The sequence below is a fragment of the Apostichopus japonicus genome, chromosome 23 (genome assembly GCF_037975245.1).
Source record: "Apostichopus japonicus isolate 1M-3 chromosome 23, ASM3797524v1, whole genome shotgun sequence".
Classification (NCBI taxonomy): Eukaryota; Metazoa; Echinodermata; class Holothuroidea; order Aspidochirotida; family Stichopodidae; genus Apostichopus; species Apostichopus japonicus.
In genome coordinates, this window is record NC_092583.1 from 15753234 (window position 1) to 15777024 (window position 23791).

The 23791-nt window shown below is 36.6% G+C and overlaps 1 protein-coding gene across 8 annotated transcripts in view; it reads right to left on the bottom strand.

The window, feature by feature from the left end:
- Positions 1-23791, bottom strand: part of LOC139964553 (cephalotocin receptor 1-like) — an 82019-nt gene that overhangs the window by 12049 nt on the left and 46179 nt on the right. For 7 of the 8 annotated variants that reach the window (XR_011792007.1, XR_011792011.1, XR_011792010.1 and 4 more), the window contains exons 2-3: positions 9616-10742; positions 6306-8892 (exon numbers count right to left, since the gene is read on the bottom strand). Coding sequence is in view for 1 of the 8 variants with exons in the window: in XM_071966229.1 (XP_071822330.1) it covers positions 8606-8892; positions 9616-10618 (1290 nt within the window). In the remaining 7 variants the exon portion in view is untranslated. Of the gene's footprint in view, positions 1-1745; positions 8893-9615; positions 10743-23791 lie in introns of those variants that run through there. The other variant, XM_071966229.1, reaches the window with a different exon arrangement.

Consider the following 23791-nt stretch of genomic DNA (forward strand, 5'->3'; position numbering starts at 1 on the left):
TTTAGGGCTCTTTTCCGGGAACAGGCTTTTTTTAATGGATGTGCACAATAATTGTGGTCAAGGGCGGCGGAAGCACTTTCAATCTGGGGGGGCACCAACGTCGAAGGGCACTATGCAGAAATTCGATTGGACTGATGCAACCTGATATTTAGTACCCTTTATAACTCTTATTGTATTATCTTATTTGCGTATACACATCACTCCATCAACGCCACCCCCCCCCCCCCCTCAAGGAAACAATGCATACTAGCACTGCAGTATCTAATGTGCAAATTGGGAAAGAAGGAAAAAGACAAAATGAGGTGAAATCATTATAAAGTCCAAGTCCCTGCACACGCGATCGATACATGCATGAAAGCAAATGAAATATGTGAAAATACTGAAAGAAAAGTAATTTTCTATGTGTTTTTCAATGGTTAAACTGATATTATTATGATCATTATTATTGTAACGACTTTGCCAATAATTCTAACCAATTTAGAAGGGTTATAACACGGCAAATGATTGTATGTTATAGGCATGCGATGTAATAACCGGTGCATGCCTATATGATATGCACATTAACGTGTTGAACGCGCGCGAAGCGCGCGAAAAATTTTGGTAATATTTTTCGGGCAAGTCGTTACAGCCCCCCAAATCAAATTGGGCTCCTACGCCTGTGGTAGTAAACATTTAAAACTTCCCGAAATATTTCATTCGACGTGGGTTTCGCTTTGTAAACTCTTTTTTATTTAGAAATTTTTATGTAGAAAAAGGGCACATTTTTAATCTGAGGAAAAGTGGGGGGGCACGTGCCCCCCCGGTTCCGCCGCCCTTGATTGTGGTATGGTACCTCTTACAGAAGTTGTGGGTTTATGGAACGCCAAATTAGACACACAAACAAAATACAAAACATAAACACATTAGAGAGTTGAACCTCGTAACTGTTTCCTCACCAGTTCCTCAAATGACACATATTAGCAAGTAAAACTCGTAACAAACGAAATTTGTAATTCGAATGAATTATTCATCTTCGCAGGACTGCTGCAGACATAACTTCTGTGAGGCTATAGGCCATATACATGGAAATGTTCATCCAATTTCTGCCGGCTTAAATCGATTTCTGTTAACGTTTGCTTCGGGTTGTATAGTTCATGTGTAAATCTTACTGGACGAGTCAATTAGGATGCGGTGTTGTTTCTCTTCGGATAAACAGGGTATCACGTAGCCTACTTTAGACTTTTGCTGATGAGACCAAATAAACAACCGATAACGCGATTGTAAACTCTCTGGCGAAATGTGGAAATATTATGCGACAAAAGCAGAAGTATATAAACTTGGGAAAGTAATGCGTTAAACATTCACCTCTTGAACCTCAAAATCTAAAACGGTGATGGTATGGAATCTTGTAAGGGCCATGTTAGTCCAAACCATCAGACATCTTATTATTAGAAGTACAAGCCAGATGAAAAATTGAATATCATTCTGGAACCCTCGGAAAAGGGACGAATCAAGTCCATCGCAAAATTAATGTTGGTACAAAGCCAAAAGATGATTGGGCAATAACAACTGACGTCACCATAGATTCTTCATGGAACGCGATCTTGTTCTTTAATTACGGAAAGCATGAAGTAAAGCTATAGGTTTCAGAACGTGCGTCTTTAATGATCACAAATCATACGGCGCCCCCCCCCCACCCCGGCCCCTCCCCCACGATATTCCATTGGCAAATGAACAAAGTAAAAAATACCAAGTACAGTTAAAAATGTATGATGAAAAGCAACTGGATTTTATTACAAACAAAAATCTTACAAAAAACGACAGAAAATTTACCGTAGCATTTAAAATATATTTAAGTGTCACACTTTATTACAGATTTTTTTTTTTAGCCTTACGACACAATCATTTATATTTACGTTGATCATACATCAAAACTATGTACATTTTAATTCGCGAAGGGCTTTAACACATATTTCAGTTACAACTTCGTGTTTAGTTTACATTAATTCGTGAAAAGTTCTTTTTTCCTCTCCCGTTCAACTAAGCGTTTATTTACTCACTTTAACTAAACTTGCCAAAATGTTGAAAAAAATTGACAATGAACTTAGTAACACAAACTTAGTGTTTTGTTTATCTAATTTTGTGCAGTCTCTATAGCACGATAGAACAAAAATCTATTACATGTATTTCTACACAATAACAAGATAAATTAGAAAAGAAGAAATATAGAAATAAAGAAATATTAACGTTGAATCTCAAAGAGAGAAAAAGATTGCAAAAAGAAAGTTTCTCGCTAGGAAGTAGAATAAAGTAAGAGGTTATACTACCAAATGAGCAAACGAGTGTTCAATATTTAAAGGTCAAATATCGACCCTAAATATGCCAGAAAAGAGAAATAATGGTCAGACATGTTGAAACTTCGAGATGTATTACACCCCCCCCCCTCGCACCCCCCAACACAAAACTTTTTTTTTTTCAATGAGACATTCAATGGTCTAGTTGGACACTCCAAATCACTGCCTGGAGATAATCTGGACAGTCAGAGCCTGAAAGAAAATCCTTTTTAAAACTTTGGGCAATTTTTAGTCTGCTGAAGATTTTAGAGGTAATATTGGTCACCTCTGCAGAAGATGTTTGGATCCTGTAAGAAAGGAGCTTCGATATAATTCACCAAAAAAAAAATCTACTCGAATTAATTTTAGGTAATTAATTAGAAGATTCCAACTTAAAAGAAATAGGAGAATTGAATGAATGTAACTAGCCGAGAGTGATGTTTCCATTACAAATTCGCACAACCGGTACACGTATAAATTAATGAAGGTATTCTTTATGATATATAAACCAAACATATTACGTGATAATTATGTTCCCCCTTTTTGTTCTGCAAGACAAACTTAGTGATTTCGATATTTAATTTCTTCATTCCTGCCAAACGAAGATAATCTGGAGAGGGGTGTGGTGGGGTGTGTGTTGGAGTTATCCACTTACAGTCATTTTCTTAGTGCCTACATGCTTTTCCTCGTCTTGATCTGCATATTTCCCAAACATTTTATTCGAGCTACTCCAGAATTCTCTCCTCAAACAAGGTTGTTTTTTCCAGCATATTTGTCTGGATGTAGCGAGATTTATTTAATTCTTATCTTATGCAAGAACGTATCTGGCAATGGGCAATGTATAATCTGAGATATTCCACCACTCAATGACGAGTGCTGGTTAGTTCAACGTGTAAACGAGCAATACTGCATACGATATATTAATCTCTTATTAATATTTTAATGATGACAGCAATCATCAATTTGGTAATAATGCAGCCTACATAATTCACTGCAATATTTCTAATATATATGACTAATGATTGTAACGCGAGTGTCACGCAACATCTGCCCAATAACGACGCCACTAATGGACGTTGAATAACGATTCGATGTATGTGTCTACCAGGTACCGTGCTTTACACAGAGTACGTTTATCATTACTTGATTGTACAGGTGCAAACGATTAAAAAAAACTGTGCAAATAAATCGTCCAACAATCTGATGGATTTAGGGACAACTGACGGTTTCTGATATAGCTAGTAATAACGTATCCTGTATAGATCTGTAACACAATTCTATGTATATATAACCCATAATAAACAGCTTTATATGTTAAAACAATGATTGAGGTTCTATAGGAATAATCTGTTCAAATAATGGATTTGAAGAAAAATGGAAAAAGGTTCCAGATTAAATCGATGGGATCGATTTATTGTGATAACAACATTCTTAATAATTATAAACAGTTTCATTATTTTCACATGAATTTCAAGTTCCACCACCCCTCCCCCTCCCCCACTGATTAAGGAAGGGGCATGAACCTGTACGGACGGGCAGTAGGTGGATCCAAATTATATGTGGCTGTGAAGTCGTTGAATGTGACACCCATGTAGAGGTTAGGGGGGGGGGATTCTGGGGGCCAAAAGAAAATTCAGAGTTTAGAGGCCAAATTGTGCATTCTGATAAATATATAGTTTGACTATAAATTACGTCTATAATTAGGTCTAAGAGCACGGTTGTGGACTGTCATAACTCATTCACAAATTTTCAAAAAAGAAACCTGCCATGCCCCCCCCCCCCCCCCTTTGCAAACGCTACTGTAGATAACATGGATCAAAAATAGTTTGTATCATCAGAAACTGATAAGTCAATTTCGTCAGAACAGAACAGTAGGAAAGTGAGATCGTAAATAAGCCATTTTCTTTAAATAGCCTATGATAAAATGAAAATTCTGTGGATAAATTCGACAGCTTTTAGTTCTTTTCATTCCTACTTCTTGTAACTTTTTGCTCCGACTGAAGAAGTGTAGAATTTCCAAGAACTCTTAACATATTGATAAATTTGTATCCCTGTTTCCAAAGAAACATATTGACCAATCAAAACTTCAGATATTGTCCACGTGGACTGTTTCGTCCAATCGCAATCGGAATTCTCTCCATATTCTCTCTATATACCTGCATAAAAGTAATTTACGCTCGATCTATACACATCTATGTTCATAATTTGTCCAATCAGTATAATATATACTCTTCAAATGTCGGAAAAGACCGACCGACCGAACAATGTAGTATATATATAACGGCGCGCTCGATCTCCCGTAGAAAATACTTGTACATTCTGTAGAACTCCTCGAAATACCACGAAAATGTCTTCCGTTAGGGAGGTCCTTCAGAAACCTCGTTTCCCTCGCCCAAGTCATGTTATTATTTTATGTGTCAACATTGGGTCATATGTTGTAATATGCTCCAAGGGTTATTATTTCGTCTATAGCCTACATCTACGCTATGTTAAGTTTATTCGTATTCTTCCTGAGCTTTGATTCTAATAAAGGTTGGAGTTTTTTTACTTATTCGAATTACTAGCCTAGAGATCTACACTGTCTTTTGCTAGCGTTGACTAGGATGAAATAGAGGCAGTATTTCTCACAGTTCTCCTGTGTAATTAACCTCAACCGAACCATAATCGATAAATTCAGTCTCTTTGGTTTTTTTAATTTTCGTCTCAGATTCCGCTACTGGAAGCGAACCAACCTACTTTACTATATACCAAAAAAAAAAACACCCGTTTGACAAAGTAAACTTTTGTTAAGTTTGGTCCTGCTATGAAGGAAACCCGAATACACCGCCTCGTATTTGATCACTTTCTTTATAGCCTACATCTCTACAATTAAATATGTTTTAAAAATATTTTTTTCTTTTTAGCCTCGTAAAATGACGTGTTGGTAAATTTTGCTTTCGAGATATATCAAGGAAGGAACATTAATGCCTTTCATGAAAGAAATAATTTGACAATATGCAGTTATAATGACGTCATCCACCAATGAAGTTTCTCTTTAAAAGCCATAATAAAACCGCAGCATAACCATGTGACAATTGTACGTATACCCAATGCACTACATTTGATTCATTTTATTTCTAGGGAGCTGTTATACTTGGGCAGCTTCCTGGTATTTCAAAGTTATGACAGAACTCAATCAAAGGATATCAAACATAAATACAATCATGTATGGTACAAACGTTTATACATTACACGTGTTTGTATTTGTAATGTAGGCTACTTTGCTAAACCTCCATGCATAGCACTGAAAATGTATCAGAGAAAACATGGTGGCATGGTGTGAAATATTTAACATGTGTTTAAAGTACAAATCTTAATTCGGTGCTAACAGCTGAAGAGACAATTCTCAGTTTTGGCCCATTATTCTTAGTTAAATGGTTTACCAGGGCTACTGTTTTAAGTCTTCTTTCAGTTCAGTCAATTTGTTTCATGAAACATGATTTTTTTCTAATTATTAAATGGGTTTTCATGATCGAAAGTTCCATGGAATAGGCAGTATTCGAATTTTTTGATTAGTGAATACGTTATGATGATTAATGCAACGTTGACTAAACAATACCTTTCCTGAAGATTTAATCGTCTTTGCAGTGACTGATAAAAGTCAACCAAAATCATAATGCCACGATTCAGACTTCTCAACTATTTCCGGATGAATCAAAGCATTAGTATGTGATTATAACCGTATATTATCCAACCCTTCCTATGAAATCGCAACACCTTATTCGCATGCGCTATGACATGTTTTTGACCTCTAATAGCTTAATATTCATCATATTGCTGTCCTGTCTTTTATATACTAAAATGCATGTCACAAAGTGTATTGGTGTTTTCGCGTAATCACTACCTACGTAATATTGTGTAATACTATGTATGCAGAGTCTACACGTGCACTGACATAGTAAGTTTACATGGCAATATACAACTTTAGAAAGGTAATTGTAGAAAGGGATTTACCTGAAATTCATGGCTAGATCCACCGACAGCTGAATACATTCCTGTACAAAGCCGTCTTTTACGTTACGATCATAAAATTTTGTTCAATCTTCCCAGTTGGAAAGCGTCCGGTCTCGATACAATGTAAACAAGACTTGTGCAATGAATATTCAACAGAAACGGATACATAGATACACATGCGCATGCGTTAAAGTACGGTAATAATTTGAAATTGAACATCTTTGTCTGATCTTAACATTTCAGAACAATCAGTCAAGTAGGAAATGGATACTGAACACGAAGATATTGAAAACGAAGTTATTTGATGAAACTTATAGGTCTACGCTCTCAGCAGTAGTCCGCCCCTTACATTGGGTCTGTGTTCCATGTGATGATGATGACGATGACGATGATGATGATAACGACGACGACAATGATGACGATAACGACGATGATGATGACGATGACGGTGATGATGATGACAACGACGACGATGATGACGATGATGACGACGATGACGACGATGATGACGATGATGACGATAACGACGATGACAACGATGATGACGACGATGACGATGATTAGGATTATGATGATGTATGTATATTAGATCCTCCTGCAAGCAGGAACTCGCGAAGAAGCCTAATTGGCTTATCAAAGCCGCAAGCTGACCGAAGTCAGTCTCTCACATTCATATTTAACGTCCATGATTATGAATTGTTAATTGTCAACAACTCTGTAACTGGACGACATACATTAATTTGGGAGTGACTCGAACCGGGGACCTTATGATTGAAAGGCACCGGTGTTAACCACTGAGCTAACACTCCGTAATGATGATGGTGATGACGACGATGACGACGATTGATGATACTTATGATGATGATGATGATGATGGTAGTGATGATGACGATGACGATGATGATGACGATGACAATGACGATGACGACAATGATTATGATGATGATGGTGGTTATGATTACGACGACGACGGTGACGACGACGACGGTGACGACGACGATGATGATGATCATGATGATCATGATGGTGTTGGTGATAATGATGATGATGATGATGATGATGACGATGACGATGAACGCTGAAGATGATCACGATGATGATGATTGGGTGTCAATTCCAGCCGGTCATTGAACTGGGAAAATATATACTTCCCATTATGTGGTCTGCGGAACCATTGGGGGGGGGTCTTCTATTAGTGTCTGCAGGGCTGTAGGGGCACACTTTAATATTGTAAATTACTTAAATGCACCCCCAGATAAACTGGCCGCCCTTTCACCCAATTCAATCTTCCCATGTTTGGAAGAAAGAGCTGGTGGCTTACACGCACACGTGACTATACCTAGAGGTCAAGTTAGGAAATATTCAAAGGTCAAAGGTGATTTTCAAATTAATTAAGAAGTTATTTTGTCAAAATTCCTTCACCATGAGCAATTTTATCAAAAGTTGTGGAACTTAGTGGGTTGCGATGTAGTTAATTGTGAGCAAAAGTTAGTAGAAAATATGACATAACTCCATCCTTTAAGCTTCACTGTCCAATACCCATGCGTTCTCCTGAGTAGCCCTACTATATACCAAGTATATCTATGTATGTCTATCGAATTAGCACACGTTCTTCCAAACACACAACTATTATATTACATTTGCTCACAACTTGATATCCAAGGGAAATATTCCTGCTTGTGAAGGATGTACGCGATGAAGTTCGTTCTTTTTTTTCCATGGAAACGCATTATCCTTCCGATATGTCTTTAAACTGATGTCTAACTGTACAGAAAAGGTGGTTTCAAACCTGTCAAATATAATGAATATTCATTCGAGCACAATTCACCAATCACAGTCACTGGTTGACTTCACTCTGTGTGTTCAGCTCCACTATTCTGTACACTATATAAATTATTGAAGCCGCTTCAAGCAGCTAATGAATATTCAGTTCGCTTCGACCGGCAGCTGCCATTTTTGCTGGCGTACGTAAATGACATGACCTTATTTTTTCCACCGAGAAACCTCTGGAAATGAATCCATATTTGACTGATATCGGGTCCTTCCACTGGCGTCAACAGAAGGAAACCCACTACGTTAACTGTGTGCAGGGGTGTACCCGTACGAGCAGTGCCGTAACTCCTGTTGATCTTATTTCGGTCTTAGTAGTTTATCATCATCCGCCAATAAACCTACACTGGTGTATTTATTATCCACAGGCTGTACAGTCATAGTGAAACTTATTTATGATTAAGACCTAGACTTCTGGGAGTGTGTTTGTAGTCATTTCCACATTACGTAATTAGCATTACTGTAGTCGATCAAAATGCCGAATTAGCGTTATTGTCCACCTTATGTTCCGCTCCTGTCGTGGAGGTAAATGTAGTCCTCGGTCCAGCGGGGGAAGGAACAAAGCGGCTTGACGGTTCGTCCCCTTGGGCTGTCGTAGTGGCCACGTGATTCCTCTCATTGGTGTGACGACAGATATGGCAGTACCAGAACAGATCCTTGATAGCACCGATGACATTGCCACTGAATACGAGGTATATCCACGGATTGGTACAACTGTTCAGGTTGGCCACAATATTGAATAGCGTACGAACCCAATCTGTAAGAGAAAGAAAGATATCGTTCTCAACAGTGTGCGCTTTCCTCGTGATCTGGCTGTCCGACTTGCATATCGTTTTGAAAATAGCATGTACAGCCACGGTGGACCCGAGGACAACTGTGTCTGCGAACCCCCATTCTGCACTCTTCATTTTTTGGAAAATGAGAATACACTATTATTAATCCCACACTATTCCTTTGCCCTGTCCATATTTTCCGGACCCCATAATTGATCCCCGGGGCCCCAGGATTGTAGCCACCCTGAACCCCTTCTCGCCAGAGCTGCAATGAGACACGAAGTATAGGTTAGAAAAGGACTTGAAAGAAAAGAATAAATATTTCTGAGGCAATTATTGAAGTGGTAACAACAGTGAACTGGCCAGTAATACAATTACAGCGGATAAAAGATGAATTGGGAGAGGGAGAGAGGGGGGGGGGTGGGGGAGGGAGAGGGTGAAGGGCTGGATTTAATCGTAATTATATCTCAGTATCGTCTCGAAAATGTAGTAGGACTAGTAACACTGTCCCATTATTAAGCCTTGGGACAATATTAATGTTACGAATTTTAGTAAACAAAGCGATAGACACAAACTTAATCATTCAAATGTATAAATGGCGGTAGATTCTTATCAAAAGGGGACAAGAATCTAGCTATATGGTAATGATGACTTAATTTGAATTACCATGTTAAAATATTGTTCTATATATGACCATATATACTTACTATGTAATACCAGTATGTTCCAGACTTCACACACCAATGCAAAGAAGAAGGGACTCCAGCAGACGATATACACGGTTACTATGGTGAGCGTCATCTTGATGGTTTTAATCTTAGCCCTGCTAACTCTCGATTCGGCTGTGTGACTGCGATAAAGTGGTGTCTGCCGCTCTTGCTTGCTGTGACTGTACGCCTCTCGTTTCATCTCGACGCCATTGTGTTCCTCGTCATCATCCCACGATTCGTTATGGCTTCTGCTGACGTGTTTGTTCGGTTTGGTATGACCGGTTGCTTTACCCATATTTTGCCAGACGGCTAAGCATATCTGACCATAAATGACAGCCAATAATAAAGTCGGAATCGCATAGATGAACAGGGTGAAGAATGTCACGTATAATCTCGCTACAAACAACGAGTTGAAGGCAACCCAACAGCTCCAACCGCCGTATTGTTCAATATACGTCAGACTAAAAAAGTACATCTGAGGTGTAGCAAAGATGGCGGACAAAACCCAGGCCAAGACGACCATTGTGCGCATGCGCATTTTCTGGTTACCCCTCAGTCCCAAGAGCGGGTGGCAGATCGCCAAGTAACGGTCAAACGCGGTCAGAATGAGAATGTAGGATGAAAGGTAAATCGGGAAAAGTTGGAAAAACTTGACAAGTTTGCAAACGAAATTTGGACCGTGAAAATAGAAAGTGATATCCCAGATGAACAGAGGTAACTGGCTAAAAAGTGCCGTGATAATATCTGCAATGCAAAGATGGTAGATGAAGAAATGCATTCTGGTTAAATTTTTCCGCTTTCTCCACAAGGTGTTCACCACGACTAGGTTTCCAAACAAAGCACCGACAATGATCAGTCCAGAAACGATGAGTTCGAATATCACCAAAAGTTCGTTGCGTTTCAACAATACTGTCGCTTCCGTAGCGTTACCTGTCGCCATTGTATATTCCGTCACTAAGATTGTTGCGTCTGTTGAATCGACTGCGTAGTGCACCGCCATTTTGGTTGCTGTGGTAACCTTTTTTTTTTCTCATGTGACGATTGATTTCTCCTGTCGGCCCCACTTACCCTTCACGGCAATTTTAAGCCGTGGAACAGCCTCTCTCGATTTGTTGATTGGAACTCTAAGAAAGGGAAATTGAAAAAATGGCAGGCGTTAAAATGATTGATTGCATTTAAAGGCATTAAGTTCTGAAACTGTTAAATAGGCACACAAAAAAGCACACAGCCCGTCTAAAGTCGAATTTTAGCTGCAGGTGAGATGTCAAATTGTTGTCTTTATTTCTTTTTAAGTACCGAGCGAATAAAAGTGTTGAGTTTTATCAGGCAAGATGCATGACTAGGGATGCTATTTTGTTGGAAGTGTATACATGAAAGTGAATAAATCATTTCTATACGAAATCACTGCGTCGTCTGTTTGGCTTTAAATAAAGTCTTTATCTATTAAAAACAAACTACTTATTCAAATCAGTTACCAATCGATATTTATATATATATATATATATATATATATATATATATATATATATATATTAGTATATATATATATATATTAGTGTAGAGAGACAGGTAAGAGGGGAGTGAAGTCAATGTCTGGTGACTCTCCAAGGTTCCTTTCTTGCAATATCATGTTTACGAGGTTTGCACAATTTGACCTCTGCTGACCCAAAATGACCTTTGACCTCCACCAAAAACAATACTCAATGTGGTACTTCTACACACCATTATATGAAATTGATCCGGCCTTCGCCTTCTTCAGATATCGTGTTTACAAGCTGGGCGTCACAAACGCACACATACGCGCACCCATACACAAATACGGCGTACGCCATCTTGACATCAGGTTACGATTATCATCGAAACCACAATGGCCGAACAGCTTCTTTCACTTCTTTGGTGAGGATGTGCGTTGCTACGCTCTTTCATTCTCTCTACATCAGCAACTTTTACTGATGGTTTCTCGCAGGGCAGATATTATCCTGTCATGGGGCGAATGTTTCAAGATATTTTCCCCCCTGCGCGTGCCTCTAATTTGACGTAAGTTAAAGGAGCTTCCATGTATGAAGGAAGTTCAAGGATAAAAATATATATACATATATTATGAGAAAATAAAAACGTCCTGAATGTGTTGACTCTACTATAGGTTATCACCACAATAGAATCACATGAATTTATGTTGTAGCTGGATCAGGCAGATGGGGTGAATTCTCTCTGAATAAAAGGATGTTAAAAATTGATTTTAATAGCATTATTGACTTGTTGAATGAGAGCTTTATCACACAATGTCAGTAAAGTTGTACTATACATACATGCATAGATACACACGCACATACGTAATTACTCACATGCATGCATACACATAGCACACACAAATACACACACTCGTCTCTCGCCTTGTTTTGTATTGTATATGATATTTTCAAACGTTGCACAAGTATATTGAACTATGATTCGATCATATATATATGATTCTTGACTTCCTGAAAATGATTTTGAATTCCATAAACCTTTTAACATATGTTGGGGCAGATAACCTATATTGTTGTACGTTATTATTATTATTTTTTTTTGATGGAGCATCCTCTTTAATCTCAATAATCTCTTAATGTACGCCTGAAGTCATTTAAAAGTTGATCTTTAATTTGTATTTCTTCCTATGTATATATATATATATATATATATATATATATATATATATATATATATATCTATATATATATATATATAGATATAGATATATATAAATCACATTATATACTTAACTAAACTATCATCATACTGCTACTCGGAGCTTCACGGGTACTGCTCGCGCACCGATCATCAGGCAACTGCATGATGATCGGTGCGCGAGCCGTACCCGTGAAACTCCGAGTAGCAGTATGATGATAGTTTAGTTAAGTATATTATGTGATATTCTAGCTCTGCCTTGGCATAGAGCACTCTTTTTGAATATTGACCACCATTCTATGTGATATATATATATATATATATATATATATATATATATATATATATATATAGTGACATACCATTAAATGACATACCATTAAATGACATTCCACTGGGGTCACTGAACTCAATGACGTCAGTTACTTGTTAATTACTTCATTCTGGCCAATGTGTGTGTGTGTGTGTAATGAATCCAGAGGTCGTTAGGAAATATCTCACACTTGATACGGTTAGATATATTTCTTTTCATGATACGTAGTTTGTTTGTGGAATTGAAATACTTGTATATCTAAGAATAGGCTTATTTGAAAAGGCCTATTGACAATCATCGTTGTTCGAGATGTCAACTTCTATAACAATAGAGAGGCTTTCACATTGTGTCTGCCCTGTTTGAAATATTGTTATAATTTACCACAACAAAATATGTAATTTGCTGCGTGCGTGCATTACATAGGTTTATGTCAGTGATTGACGAATACATTGAACACAGTAGCCGGTTGAGTTTTCGGAACGGAACCTTTTAAAGTGCTATATATTCTTACGTTAGGCTAATACTAACGACGCCTACACATTCATCTGATTCGCCAAATCACCCATTCTCGATTCTTGCATGGATGACTCTTCCATAGTTTGCAGTTGTCACGCACTTTGATAATATTCCCATTAGGTTAAGTTAATTCGTTTTTTCAAGGTGTGTTTGTAATGTACATTTCCCACAAAGCAAATATATGAGTAGAGAATGTATAGTTGTGTACGTTATCGCAGCAAATTGTTGATACGGGTGCATATACGGGAACCCAGGACCCTCCCCCTCCTCCTCCTTTTCTACAATGTTTTTCAAACTAAACAGTAGCTACATAATACAGTTAAATGCCTTCCGACCCCCCCCCCCCCCACCCCTATACTTTTCGATTTTTTTTGTATCCCCATTGTAATACATAGACCACTGACAAAAAAAGGGTTTATTTTCAATTGCGTATGTAAGCATTTATGGTATAAATAAACAGGGTATATATGTATTTGAACATTATAGTCGGGTGCCGGCCGAGATGTGATCGTTCAAGTAGAAGTTCTTCTGTAGCGAAAAGTATTGATTCAATGTGTTCACTGCATTAACGCTTCATAGTACGTTGAATCTGGTTAAAGATGATTACGTAATGTTTGTATTGAAATGCACGAAGCTCATGTTACTTAGAAACATATATCATTCCATCTTACAACTTATTCGGCTATATTAGCTTGGAAAAGTGTTTTTAAAAATTACAGCAACGTCCAACTCCAACTTATTAAACGCTTTGTAAGGACGCGCATTCTTGCAGCCTGACAACGGCAATACACTGCAGTAATGGAGTAATACTAACTGATACATTCAGTTAGCCTACCACGGATAACATATATGCCTAGCTCATCTATTTTAGTCTTTGCATTAGTCATTGTGACGGTTAAGCATTTCTACAGCTGTCCACTTCATGAAATACTTCTGTCAATAATCAAGTGATGGTTTCCAGCGTTATTAACATGAATTTCGCTTTTATATTTATATTTAAACAATCAACGATATTATTCAGGTTTCAAGAGCTTTACTGACCTACTTTTGTGATAAACACGTGGACATAATTTTGTGTGATTGAGTATCTGACTAACACGTTTTCAAACAGCCTAGTGTTATCTGACATCAATAATAAAAGATACTCTTCAATCTTCTTATAATATGTCAGCTATAAATATTACTGTCAACAAGCATACACCTGCAGAATTGTATAATAGTACGGATTCCAAATCGGCCTAGATTTAATATCCCTTACAATGACAAATGCATTTCAACAACTTTTATGTCCTATACATTTTTCTTACGATATAGTTATCATGCAAACACGCGGTAGAGGGACCTGAGCGTTTCAACGGTTCTGGTAATTTTCCACTTTTTGTCCATTATGCATACCGTCGAAGCTTTTCAACAGCTGCAATGTTCGTTGTTTAAACCATTAACCTGATATACGCGACAGAGAAACGCGTGCGTCTCAATAGTGCTTGTACTGGCCCACATTTGGTCCATTATCATCAATTTTAGACTTTTCCAAAGTCTCCCCCCTCCCCCCCCCCCCCCCCACATTTCTCTCTTCTCTCAAACTATTCAGCACAAATCTTTGAAAGAACGTTTGTCATTCTTATCCCTATCTGTTTACTCCCTATGCTCTAACGTTGTACGTTATTTGTCCATTTGTTAATCTCTGGATATTTATTAAAATGTAAAGTGTAAATGTCTCTCATACCTCACTGAAGATAGTGTGGAGAAATATACTGCAAGTAAACTGAAATTCACGAGTCTCAACAAGCTGTAATATCATGTACGCGGTTTAACCTGTATTATCATCCAAAAATCCTACGCGTTTACAAACTGGCGTTTAATGCGCCATGTTATATCCATTATCATCACTGTATCTCAACAACTGTAATGTCTCAAATACTCGACGTTATTTTTGTTATATGTACGAATTAATATGACACGTGTTCATAACACTTGAGCTACGCTCAAACCACCACACGCACACACGCACACACGCACACTTGAAACAATTTATTCTCTGTTGTTATGACGATCGCGATACCAAAAAAATTATAAATAAAAGAAAAAGAAATTAAAACACTCACTTTTCACTAAAGCTATTAAAGGATGAAAATCATTTTGCTCAAAATGAAGTTTTCGTAAATTTTTTCAGAAAACGGCCTTTTTTTTTTGCACACCCTCTAACGCAACCTATTACACGAACGCACATACGCACACGAATAGACACTTCCGAAATTCAGCTTAAAATGTTAGAAGGTAAAAAAGAACACAAACAATAGCATTAATGTTTTCAAACTATCTGCAAGGAAATGTCGAAGTAGAAATTTATTTCATAATATGCATAGGTCTGGATATATAGGCAGGATGGTTCCCAGTGGACAGATCTCTCTACATAGCCCCACGAGCAGTCATTGCTATGGGACGCCAGATGTTTCTCAAAGCTGTTTAAATCTATCCTTTGACATCTTTGATATGGATTTTATGGCGACTCGAGAAGAAGAAAAAAATGCCAAAGGGCTATAAATTTCTTCCGATCTTTCGTTTGCGCCCATACGGCTGAACAAACATTTTCTTAAATAATATTTAAGATGAGTTGCATAATTATATCAAGATTTCGTTGTTTAAAAAAAAAATGCCCTTAATAACAAGTAAAAACTTTTGCCGTTGTGACAAATTCAACATTGTCAAAATGACTGTGTTTGCTTGATTTTGGTGAATAGTACTGAACTCAAAAAGAAAAGAAAAAAATACACCAACCAACCAACCTACCTAAGAAACAAAACAAGTAATAAAGAGGATTTGTTTACCTTGTGGAATGTAATCATTCTTTTAGTTATTAAAATATAATTAATTAAAATAATTCAAACTAAACTGGACTCTCAATAATAAATCCCAGGTTTGATCAATAAGTCGTATCATGAATAATCATGATAATGAATATCCATGGTTAGGATTTTAAGGATGTCAAAAGGTCGTTTGAATGAACGCCTATACTACATGTGCTAATGTTACTGATAACTGATATTTTAAGTAAACACATTTCAATGTATATTTTAAGTCAATTACACCCACTCTAATGGCAACGTAATATTATAAACATATTAAGTAATTGCTATCAGCAAGGACATTTGCATGGTTCAAATTAATCGACGTTTTTTACTCTCAAATAATTACATTAGTTAGATGGTATTTAGTCCAAATCGACTAAACATGCGAGTTTCATTGCAATTTGTACAAATTAAAATTCAGAACATTTCTCTTTATTTATTTTTCATAGAATAACATATTGAAGGTTATCAAAGTCAGTCTTGCCTCTCGCCTTTCTACGTTTGTATATTGATATTTTCACACCTTGCACAAGCGTACTGAATTATGATTCGGTCCTCAATATGATTCCTGACATCCTGAAAATTATTTTGAATTCCTTAAATCTTTACAACTTTTGTGGCAGTTAACCTCTGTTGTACGATTGTTTGAGAGAGAGAGAGAGTATCCTATTTAATCTCAATTATCTCTTAATGTATACGCCTGAAGTCATTTAATAGTTGATCTTCAAATTTTCTTTCATTTCAAAGATATGGCCATAAAAGACATGAAATCTCCCCGAGTTTAACTTTACTTTTAAAAATAACTGCTGCTTAGTTCCTCGGGTCATGAATAAAAATATAGTCAACTGAAATTTACATATAAGACAAGTTAGTTATCATTGTACTATTATTATTATTATTCATCCAGCGGGACTCGATTACGCAATATATACATAGCCTTTGTGGAATTGTTTATTTTGACGGCCAATCGGTGAGGGGAAAAAAGGCTAAAACCAGCTTGGGCGCGTAAAGAAAACATTTGTAACCTGCATAACCATATCAGGCTCTGGATATATATATATATATATCAGCATAGAGACATGAGCGCAAAGATGGAATGGTAGGAACCTATAGGTGGGTGAGGAAGGAGAAGGGGGGGGCGGGGTTTGCCGGCTATTAAACATCCATCACCTCTTTCAAATCACCCCTCCAAAATCAGACACACACACAGACACTTGCATACACATACATTAAAACAATATACACACGGTACGTGCCAATATTCTTTTAAATATTTTTATTATAATTTTCTTCGTATGTTTTTTTTTCTCTTTAATAATTAATAGCCTAAGCACAAAAACAAGTCAAGTATTTAATTAGTATGTAATCCGCAGGCAGTTAACGAAATTGTGATGGGCACTGCACTCAAATATGACAAGTATGTTTTCGTAATTTGCCAGTAAATACGTGAAAGATTTATTTTTGCATACGAGAAGACTATATTTGAATCGTTGTTGTCAAATAGTAAAAAACAACAACTAAAAAACGCATAAGCGTTTAAGTTATGTAGTAACAACTGAAGGTTAACCAGACTCACATCGTTTGGGAACAAACGTATCATGAATTTATCTTGCCTTTCCAACGTCGATAACTTAAAAAGACTGCAAGCAATAAAACTGAACAAGAAATCAAGCTTTTCTGAGACTATGTCGTGACTAACTGCCCTTACAGAACGGGTTGGTTACTGGGTTAGGCTGATGTCATTCCTTTCTTTTCTTTCTTTGCATGGTCCTGTTCTTTCTTCAATACTGGTATACAACTGGTATATAGAATATCCTATACCTTGTAGAGACGGAAGGTATTTCCGTTCACATGTAAAAATGTGAACGCAGAATTTGTATATAGTGAAGACTTGAACGCTCACATGTGAAATACGCGAGAACCAGAATTTTTCTGCATTACAAGCTGTAATTTTGAAATTTAGTTGTTTACGTTGTACAACTGGGAATGTGAGAGAGAGAGTTTGCATTGCCGAATTAATCTTGATCCTGGGATATTGGGAAAATTAATAAAGTTATCATCGAGCCTGTTTGAACTTGGATCGGAATTGCTATGGTTTCGAATGCTGACCGTTACACCATGGGACCATCTGCTATGTAAATACTCCAGCCGTGAATGAATTAATTAATATAAACAACTTTTAAGACAGAGTTGTTTAAGAAAACAGTGTAGCCGTGAAGGTCTTAGTAATATTACCCGGGCCATCTGTTCTTCATGTATATGGTATTTGTTATCCCGAACTCCAATAATTGTGTAACAGTATAACGCAAGTAAGCACATAAAAATGTATTGATTACATTTCAAAGTTCGAATTTAAATTTTGTTTAGATATCGGAGACAAAAATACAATATCCCAATTCAGTTTACGGTGATACTTTTCGTTGATTAATTCCCTGCGGGTGGTAAACATTTCGATTTCTGATTTATTGCGAAAAGAAAACCCGTGCAAAAACAAATCAATATCAACATATTTTTACCATTTTTTCTTGTTATACAAATCTTCATATTTGATAGAATTAGATAGAATATACTCTTAAACGTGCAGTTCAATGTTTTTTTTTCCTTCTTTCTTTAAAATTGTAAAAAAAATTGTGTTGATTTTATTTTAAATTTTGATGTTACGGACATTATTTGTCTTCACATAAGGTAGGAAACAAATAAATTCAGACTTACAAATAAATAAGATAGAGGTGTTGGATGTTCTTTTCAATTTTAGTTTATACTTTACAAGAAAACTTTATTTTTCACAAGAAACGGACATAATAGACGATTATAGATTTTCCAGATATCTCTATTTTGAAGAAGGCAAAAAACGCCGATGACAAATACAAAACTTGGGACTGCTCCTTTAAGTGTTTTCTTTTCTTGTTTGGTTTTGTCACGACTGTTGAGAATAAAAACAAGACACCCCCCCCCCCCCTCATAGGTATACGGAGAAAATGTGTCACTCATATAAGGAAAAGATACCCCTTGGAGCCAAATTTTAAAAATTTATAGATGTTTTAGATTCCAAAGGTAGGATTCCAAAAACAGTTCTTAACCCTCAAGTCATATTTATTTCAGAGGCACTAGGCTGAAGTACTAAAAGACTTTATGAGAAAAAGCATCTCATCCTATAGGGAAGGATGGTAGACCATTTCATTACAGAGGAAGCATCATTGCATTTTATTGCAGTAGTCCTTTCACTAATGGGCCTACTTAAAGTGCATGGATTTGATAATGAAGGCCATAGTTAATGATTTATTTGAATGCAGGTTTCTAAGGGACGCCATCGGTTTCGGAAATGTTAGGGATAAAATATCCAAATGATAGAGAAAACACTAATTAACTTAATTAAAGTTACCATCAGTATGCCCATATTCAAAATAGATATGTTGCTTTCCGATAGCAGAGTATCAAAAATTATATTTAACATGTTTTAAAACTCACTATCAGCATGTACAAAGAATAAAATCAAGTTTCATCCCGAATCTAAGGAACGCTTAAATTTATATTAAAATGTTACTACAAAGAGCAGTGAGTATGTTACAGTTTAATATCAGTTCCGTGTGTTTCACATATACCTTAATTTACCAAACGGAACACAAATTTCACTTTCAGGTACATAGGCCTATGACGTATAAGCGACAAGTTCCGCGAAAATCTGTGACGTCATACTTGTGACCACCAATCGTATTATCGTTCGCCAGGAAAGCGGTAGAATAACTACTTCACGTGTATTGCTTCAGAAATTGATATTTTGAGTTCAAAAAGATGAAATATGTAAGGGCCGGGGGCTCAGCACATAAAGGCGTGGGAGGGGGTCAGCACATTCATGGGGGGAGGGATGGGAGGGGGATTCAACACATGTGACATTTCGCTTGAATGCCAGGAAACCATTGCCCAATCAAATGGAATTAAGAAATGGAATTAAAGTCATCTGTTTTTAATCATATTCTCTTATCTATTATAAAAGATATGTCATATAGAAATGACTTTTTCTAATACTGTTCATGAATTAGAAGAGACTGAGGAAAAACTGGAAGAGTATAAAGGAGGCAAATTCCTCTTTAAGGTGCAACCTTGATGATGGAATCCGTCGTTAATCTGATTAACAACCAATTGACGAAATGTAATACAGACAAGAATTATTACGGCAATAAGCAATAAATATTTCTCCACTTTTGACATTTTTTTCATATCGTTTTATTAATTGTTTATGGTATTCAACCAATTTGATCGATTTTGTTTTTGTATATTTAAAACCCGACGACCGAATTTGTTACGAAACCAAAGTGTAATAGATGATTATTCTTGGATATCTATGCGAGTACATGCTTAACTCAAAACAATGCACTGCGTTCGCAATGAAAATGGAATAACTGCATTAACAAGTATAATTAATGAATATTCATACGATACGTTAGTTTTTCCAGCCAGTTGGGACAATTTCCTATTGCTTACACCTCTCTAAACTGTACTCCAATATCATGCTTCAAAGCACTATTGTCAGTACAAGCAGTTCCTAACCTTGCTCTGATAGAAACATGATATTCATACTGCTCGTACTGACAATAGGAGTGCTCTGTTGCGGGACATGCCTCTACAATATAGAAAAAATTGTCCCACCTGGGTGAGTTTTTTCACAAACTTATAATCTTGACACACACAAACCGGAACTGTTTTCGTTGAACCAATCCAGGTAACTTAATATACACAAATAAACAGTCTGTAATATTTTCATGAAGAATGCCGTTTTTTGCGCAAATTAAGAATGTGTGCAAAAATATACTTACCTTGTGCCCTTGAAAAAAAGAAACCCCATAAATTTCAGAAGACTCGCAAAAGAACAAAACCAATAAAAAAAAATGGAATGTGTATATGTTTATTGTTTTAAGAAGAAGTCATAAAGAAAATTATTCTTGCTGGTGGTTAGAAAGGAGCTGATTAAGATAAATTTTACTTTGAACTAACACTCGATTAAATCAATTAAATAGTTTTTGTTCTTAGGCTACGCCTTAAAGTAGACATGCTATTGAGATTAAATTACACACACGAAAAAAGTGCACGCTCTAGCATGCAATCTAGGTAGGACCGTAAGGGTAAATAATCTAAATATTAAAGAACGGAGTTTTTATTTCGCCGGAGAACAATTGCAGTTCTAAAGGTTTATAATATTTTGCTGATTACTTGAATTCAATAAGCAAACGATGAGGTTTTGTACTTGAATAATCGCTGAATACTGACTGACTGTGTCGACCTGGCGTTTGGATGTAGAGACGGGAAAATTATGGGGGGGGGGTGGGGTGTGGGGGAGACATTTAAGAGGGAAATGTAAACCTATTCCCACCCAAACATTTTGTGGTAAAGACATGAAAATGCTTCGTAAGCCCAAACAAAAATTTAAGACAGAAATTGAAATGAGGGTGAATAACCGAATTAGGCAATAAGTTAACGCATGGAGTGTCAACCCCCCCCCCGCCCACACACACACCCCACCCCACCGTCACTATCTCCCCCCCCCTCTTCTTTCCCCTTACAGTTGAACAGGGATATATTTAATGTTATCAACCGGCAATACCCTCCATGTAACAAACATTTTTAATGTCACATTTCATTGTTTAATATGCAAGACTTTTCCGTTGACAACATGTGACTGTTTTCCCGTTTCTGGTCCAAGTTTGATACATTTAGCTAACAGGTATTTTCTTCATGTCATGTATTATATTTGCTTTAACATCAGAATATGGTAAACGCTCGTGACGGAAACACGCAAAAAATCAAACATAAGAATAAAAATTTCCGTAAGCTTTCAAATATAGGCCTAACCTATTGTTTCCAATGTATATAGTCATTGCCTACCGCCTACCATAATTGTTAGGACCTATACTTTGATATTACTAAATATTGAACTTTTGTCGCACTTGACTTAGATCACATTTATTAGCGGTCCAATACGAAGTTCGAGATTTGGTTCAGGTTAACTTACCAGCTATGGAACACAATAAGCTTTTAAAAAACTCCGTATATATATATAGACGTGATAAAAACCGTTTTTTTAAAATATATATTTTTTAATAGTCAATGGTAAAATTCATACATATTAGTTTCATCGTTCGTATATTTATACGATTTGTGATGAAACTTTTAATGGGTTTTATCCATTACGTCATAGAACAAAGCAATACTTTGTTTATAAAAACCTATAAAAAAGATGGCAACGACCAATTAGTACATGACAAAATATTCATTACTAAACCATTCTTTGTACGTTGCCTCTTTGAGCAAACACAAGAATTAAAACCAGTAAAAGTACTTGCCAGTTGTACGATTCCTTTGTTTTTGACATTTCGAATGAAGCAATCAGTCGGCAACTCATTAAGAACGAGTCGTATTTTTCTCTTCATTAAGAGGGAATCAATTCGTCCTAGTTTCTCAACGAACAACATGTCTATTTCCCCGTATAATTACGGAAGATCGTTAAGGCCTTTCATAAAATCTGACATCTTTGATGAATAAGCTCTCCACATTTATTGGTATATCCCCCCCCCCACCCCTTCAGTTCTCTTCTCTGTTACAACTAATGTGAAGATCATTGTTTTAGCCGCAGCAGGCCTCTGCAATCTAAATGCCATTTTATGCCGAAAAAGGTCATGCGGAAATTGTCGATAGTTTATGCCCGAAACATTTGTTTCGTGAATATATATCGGGAAAGTGCAGTTGATGTGGTTCTGATAAGGACATACTTTTTTGAAAACTTTCACCTTTTGTTTTCTCTCTGGACATTCGGAGAATACAGGTATTTCAATACAAAGGAAGATATTGACCATAACACACACACAAAGGTTTCATTAACCCACTTATAACGCGAGACCTCCTCGGCCATACATGGTACACCCTCTTACACCTATCTACTGAAGGTGTGAAGTTGTGTATATATAGGCCAATATATATAGTGAGAGAGTAAGGCACATATGTCACCAAAACAGAAGTAGTATTGTTCGATACAGGTGACAAACGCCTACAGTGGAATTACAACCTTCCTTACCGGTTTCGAATCTCTGGACATACAATCAGCGTCTATAGCCCATAGTGGTTAGGTTGTCCGCATATACAGCGGGATGCCCGGGTTCGAATCCTGGTAGAGGCTGGAAGTTATATTACTGTTCTGAACTCACAACAATTTCAATGACTGAACACAGGTTTGTGGTCTAAGGTGATTTTCTTGAAATATTTTATTGTCTTCTTGGAAAAGAGGAACATCACATTATTCAAATGATATATGTGGGCTTGTAATTAGGGGTTAACTTATTAAGTTTTAAGATGAGAAATGTTGATGAGTGCAACACTCCACGTCATAGTTTACACATATTTGATGAGTTACCCAGGTTTATATAAAAACAATTCAAATGTGTATATCTTGGAAACGAAAAGAGTTTTTGGAAAATGTCAACAAGTTTTGAATGAGATTATAACACACAAGAAATGTACTGAATATGGCGCAAAGTGGCTAGGTGTTCGTTTAGTACTAACAATGTTACTGTTCTTTATTGTCATTTCCATTTCGTTTCGCTTTCCATTGTCTTCCATTCCAAACATATGTCATGAAATTGAAAAAAAAAGTGGTATTTTTAATACTTTGGTGGCGCCATTAAGGTTTCATCAACCAGTGAAAGAGGGATGATGGAGTGTGTTATGTTGCCCTGCTTTAACGACACGTGCATTATTTCGAGTTTGTCATGCACTCGCAGACCTGTGAGTATGTTAGTATTTTCAATGACACCGTCCGGATTATAGAAAGTTACAAATC